This window comes from Morus notabilis, unplaced genomic scaffold (genome assembly GCF_000414095.1).
Source record: "Morus notabilis unplaced genomic scaffold, ASM41409v2 Scaffold203, whole genome shotgun sequence".
Classification (NCBI taxonomy): domain Eukaryota; kingdom Viridiplantae; phylum Streptophyta; class Magnoliopsida; order Rosales; family Moraceae; genus Morus; species Morus notabilis.
Genome location: NW_010361196.1, coordinates 60,068 through 65,622, shown reverse-complemented (window position 1 = coordinate 65,622; position 5,555 = coordinate 60,068). Strand labels below are relative to the sequence as shown.

At 32.7% G+C, this 5,555-nt stretch overlaps 1 protein-coding gene across 2 annotated transcripts in view; it reads right to left on the bottom strand.

Annotated features, from left to right (window-relative positions):
- LOC21407616 (calmodulin-binding receptor-like cytoplasmic kinase 3) overlaps positions 1–2,501 on the bottom strand; it is a 5,338-nt gene extending 2,837 nt beyond the window's left edge. The window contains exons 1-4 of one of the 2 annotated variants that reach the window (XM_024165986.1): positions 2,076–2,501; positions 930–2,001; positions 597–812; positions 52–332 (exon numbers count right to left, since the gene is read on the bottom strand). In XM_024165986.1, coding sequence (XP_024021754.1) covers positions 52–332; positions 597–812; positions 930–1,215 — 783 coding nt within the window. In that variant the 5' untranslated portion in view covers positions 1,216–2,001; positions 2,076–2,501. Of the gene's footprint in view, positions 1–51; positions 333–596; positions 813–929 lie in introns of both variants that reach the window. The other variant, XM_024165987.1, reaches the window with a different exon arrangement.
- Between the last annotated feature and the right edge of the window lie 3,054 nt (positions 2,502–5,555).

Here is a 5,555-nt window from a genome sequence, read left to right as displayed (position 1 = left end):
ACTCTTTCTTAAGGCAGCTACCTCAATTATGATCATATGAAAAATCCTTACCTTCTTTCCTCGTTTTATGGCAACAATATGGCCATCCTCTAGCTGGGCTTTGTAGACCGTTCCAAAGCCTCCTTCCCCTATCTGTAAAGAAGGTGAAAAATTACGAGTTGCTTTGGCAACCTGGATCATGTTCAGATGTACTGATCCAAGTCTACTGAGTTGCGGAGACATCGAGTGTCTAGGACTAGGTGGTACACGAAATGGACTTGCCGGGATCTTTTCATGAACAGAATTCACATCAAAAGATGAAACTGAATCAGCAGTAACATACCCACGATCTGCTAGCATTAAGAGCAAATACAAAGAATTAACTGACTATTAAGATAACAACTAGGTTGGAAGGATTTAACAGCAGTGATAAGTAAAATAACTGCATAACATTGCAAATAAAACCAAATACTGCTTAGCTTGAGTAAAGCCCCTATGTCGATGTTGATATCATTAAAAGATAAAGATAAAATACAATTTGTATTCTTTAATCATACAGACATACTAATCAATCCTCAATCATCAGAATGACAAAATAAAATACGAGATAAACTCACTTGAATTTTGCTCCTTGGTAAGAGCAGTGTGGGAAGTTTCTTTTCTTTTCCTATAAAAGCAGGGACAGATGAAAACACAACAGGCTAAAACAGATCCTCCTGCTAGAATCCCGAATTGTTTTGGTGTCGACAGAAATTTGGACTCACTTTTTCCTTCTCCATCATGAGCAGGGACGGTGGATTCATATGTTGACCCCTTCGGCAAAAGTTTCCTACCTGTCTTAGAGAAAAAGTCATCAACAAAAGCAGTTGCAAAAGTGCGAGAAATTCACTTAAAAATTATGATTTCATAAGTAATGGAACTGAAATGACGTATAATATATTATGCCATACCTGTTGAAACGTAGAATTGACAATAATCACTTTTTAGGTGCTCCTCAATGTTGCAACCGTTTTCATTGTAGGTAAAAAGAGCCTCACAGAATAAATCTTTGCCCACTAAATTCCCATTTACATAGAACAGTTCATTCCCATAAGAACTAGAATAGGCAATGAGATCAGCGCAAACTTTAGACTCAATGACAAAACCAAAAATGGTCGGGAACTGAACCAGCAACAGCACACTTAACATGACAGAGCCCATTCTTGACGAGATCATGTGCTGAGTTTGTATGTTCATCTGTTCTATACTCCCCCAGTACCCGCCAAGCAAAGCCAGAAAAAGAGAATTTTTCTGACTCCCAGAAACCTTAAGATTTTAACAACAGTATTTCATACCAGTGGGATGAAAAAGCTTTTCAATCCCACTAATCTCTGGGTTCAGTGCTCTAAATTCCAATTTGATCATCACCTTGAAGCTTGAGAAAGTTCTAACACTCCCGTTTCACCAATACGAAAAACAGATAATCTTGGCAGAAAATGAGCTGGGCAATGCTACTATGTGCCCCAATTTGACAAATAAGGATTCCTTGCAGGAAAGAAGCTTATCAATGCTACTTCAACTCTTCAAATTGATCAATCCAATTTAGGCAAGCCCAATTTTTTAGTCATCACAAAGCTCAACCAAAGCTTTTCAATCCCACTAATCTCTGGGTTCAGTGCTCTAAATTCCAATTTGATCATCACCTTGAAGCTTGAGAAAGTTCTAACACTCCCGTTTCACCAATACGAAAAACAGATAATCTTGGCAGAAAATGAGCTGGGCAATGCTACTATGTGCCCCAATTTGACAAATAAGGATTCCTTGCAGGAAAGAAGCTTATCAATGCTACTTCAACTCTTCAAATTGATCAATCCAATTTAGGCAAGCCCAATTTTTTAGTCATCACAAAGCTCAACCAAAGATAAGTCAAAATATCAACGAGCTAAAAACTATTTCAATATCAAATCTGCTTTCTGACGATAGGTTCAAAGTCAAATCCCTCCAAAGCTTTCTATACAAGCAATAGCAATTTCAAGCAGTGTCCTAAAATTCAAGCAGAGCCTTCAATACCCAATTCAGAAATCGGAAAAATAAATTAAACCCAGTTGGTAGATTACCTCAACGACTCCAAAAGTGTGAAACTTCTCTTCAAACTTTTTAGCTGAATTGTTTGAAACCCAATTCTGAATTCCCAAGAGAACACAAACCCACATCATAAAGCCAGCAAAAATATCGAAACCCCAAAACTTGAGAGCTCTATTTAAGGAGCTAGATAACTTCAAATGACTTCAGCATAAGCCAAAAAAAGGAGACATAAATGCAGATTGCAGTAACAGAAACGAAACCTGAACAGAGGCGCCTGAGAATGAATTATAGCTGTCACACAAACGACATATGACTTTTTTTTTCCTCTTTTTTTTTTTTTTTGTTTTTTCTTTTTACGAGAGCTGGCTTTGATATTTTTTGCTTCGCTTGTCAAGAGAGAACACAAAGCAAAGCAAAAAGAAGAGACAGAGACCGGCAAACCCGAAGAAAGAACAAGAATAAAGAGAGAGAAAAATCAATTAATGATAAAGGCTTAACCCACGGCCGCCTGTAGCGCATTATAATATTGATTGGCCTCAAAGTTGGAACTTTGACCGTTGGCACCCCCCACCCCGACGTCATTGCTCGCATGGCTTCACAAGCACTTTTTGGTCATTTCATCGTTGTGTACAGTATTTCTTTTTTTCATTTTTCATTTTATTATTTATTTGCTAAAGAAAAAATTATCAAACTTACTCGTATAAGTCTAAATTTTTATTTTTAACTATTGATTAATACTTTTTTAATAACTATAGTTATTTTTATAAAAAAGATATTAATTAAGAATAAGTTATAATTTATATCATGCATTTTAAAAGAGTATTTGTCTCATTTATTTATTTTTTAATTATTCTTTTTCATCATTTGGTGGGGCCATACAAATTAAACGGAGAGATAAAAAATTTGGATACTAAATATCTCGTAGGTACCTTATCCTTTTAATAATAGTATTAGTCTTGAGCATACTCACGGCATTCATTTAAAATAATAATTATACAAATTATTTTTTTAAAAAAAGAGAAAAAAAGGAAAAAATATTAAAAAAATAAAGGTAAACACGGAAAAAGATTAGAAGCAAAAAATAAGAAAAAATAAAATTTAACTTATTTTATTGTGTTTTAAATTAGTTTTATTTTAAGTTTTTGTTTTTGTTTTGTTTTTTTTTTTTTGGGTAAGAAATAATAGAGGTTGTCACTGCACTTTCTGATTCTTGTTGTGTCCAATTCACAAGAGTGATTTTTTTTATTATGCCTATGAGTGACCTTTGTGTCGTGGGTGTTTTGGTCTCCATCAGTTGGTGTTCTCCATCTGTTGTAAAGGAGTTGTTGAAAGAGTCATTTGAATTCTCGTTGTAGAACTCGGTGCACATGTTATCTTTTTATGTGTTTCGTTAGAACTTACCGGTAGATTCATTCTGTGATTAGAGTTAAGTTTCCTTATGTTATGTTATGAGGTTATTGGAGTTTGCGTTAGTGTGTATCTCTTGGACGTAGATTACAAATTACCTTCATAAAAAATAAGACTTTTACAATTTTTAATGTTGAATGATTATGTCGAACATTAGATATAGTGCTTATAATAGTATTATGCATTGTAGCGGAAAATAATTTTTTTGTATTGCCATTTGCATTGCAGAGAATCTTAGAGTGATATCATAGGGGACCTTATGTCATTGAATTTTCATTACATTGAAAAGCGAATCAAATTGATCATTGATTATAGTAAAATGGGCTTCCTCGTTTTGTATGACTCAATGATTCTAAAGCCTCTTGATTGGGACAATAATGAGGGCCACATGGAAAATCCCAAAAAGTAACACTTGTTTTTACCCCTTAAATTAATGATGTTGGCACTAAATATTAATATTTTTTTGCTAAATTTTTTCCTTTCAGGAAGCACTAAATGTTATTATTGTTGCTATCACTCTTAGTATTAGAAAATGTCTTCAGTCTGATAAATGTGATATTTTTTATTAATCAATATATAATATTATTTATACGTTTGTGTAATACTCATTATGTTTTATTGTAAAACTCAATAAAATATAATCTCACGTCCTGTTACATTACACTTGTTTCAGTATTATCATGTAAAACCAAAAAATTTCAAGTCCAAATGAAAAATATTAAACTTACACGTAATCGGCTTAAGATAATGTCTATTATTATTTTTCACCTAAACGTTTACCTATATTTTATCAAAATGTGTTTATAGTGTATTTTCAGATATTCCACGATTATTTTCTATGTATTTATTTTCATGTTGAGAACCTTTATTTTCTCTAAAAAAAAAAAAATAGATAAACTTAAGATGCACAAAAACACCATTTTAACTTACTTCAAAACGCCATAAAATTGATCAATTTTACTCTCTAAAAAAATGATCAATTTGGTCAACTCGTGTTAAAAATGATCTTTTGCACTTTAATTTGACCAAATTTTATCAAAAAAACAAATAGAGCGTTCCAATACGAAATAAAAAGAAATTCAAGCGATGGTAGAATAAAAAAGCACAAGATAAAGCGTGACTTTTAATAAAACATAAAAAGTTTTAAGTACTTATCTTTGTTATGTTTTTTCTTTTCCTATTTTTTCCCTTGTAAGCTTGCTACTTATTCTTGAGACTGCCATGTGGTCGTACATAACAAAGCCAAGAGATAATAGAAAAGAGAGAGAAAGAAAGAGAAGAGGAGCCTAAAATTCTCAAAATAATAATAAAAAAAAGATTGCCTATTGTTTGTATGGGATTCCTAAGCTTGTTTCATTCATACTTTTTGCCCATCCTATCTCCATTATCATTTCTAATTATCTTCTGCTTATTCTTAAAAGGAAAAAAAATTAAAATAGTTGTATCTCTCGATTGACAAATTTGTATTCAACCGCTAATTGTTTATTTTTTTTTTTTAGGAATTTAGAGATACTTATCTCTTGTTGAGGCATGTATACATAACAAATTAAGTGGGGTTTGCCCTTTTGTTATGAGGCCTATTCAGGGTCCTCCAAGTGAAAGAACACCAAATTTTTATTTTGATTGTATATTCAACACAAATTTTTTTTCCCTCATCCTCTCCATAAAAGCAATACTAAATTGCACCTAATGTGAGATTGTTGAGACATTTTCAAGGGAATTGAATAATATTAGAGATAAGCTTAACTACATATGCTCATGTCATTGTCGTTGACATTAATGGTTTAATTCCATTAGCAAAAATAAAAGAAGCATAAACTAGTGGGTTTTACTTTTGTAATGATTATTTTTTCTCTTGGTTTTTTCGTGGAAAGTTTGTTTTCTAATAACAGTCGTCGATCGCATGTCAATACGTTTTGTGAGTTTGGTGGTGCCATGTACATACATATTTGGCTCAAGCAAGCTTACCTAAGGTCATTAATCATGTGTAGAAATAAAAGTTCAGAGTGACCCGGCCCTAAATAGGAGAGAGACGGCCAAATCCGACCTTAAAATGTTGAGAATGATGTCTTAAAAAGATGCGATATAATAAAAGATATTATTAT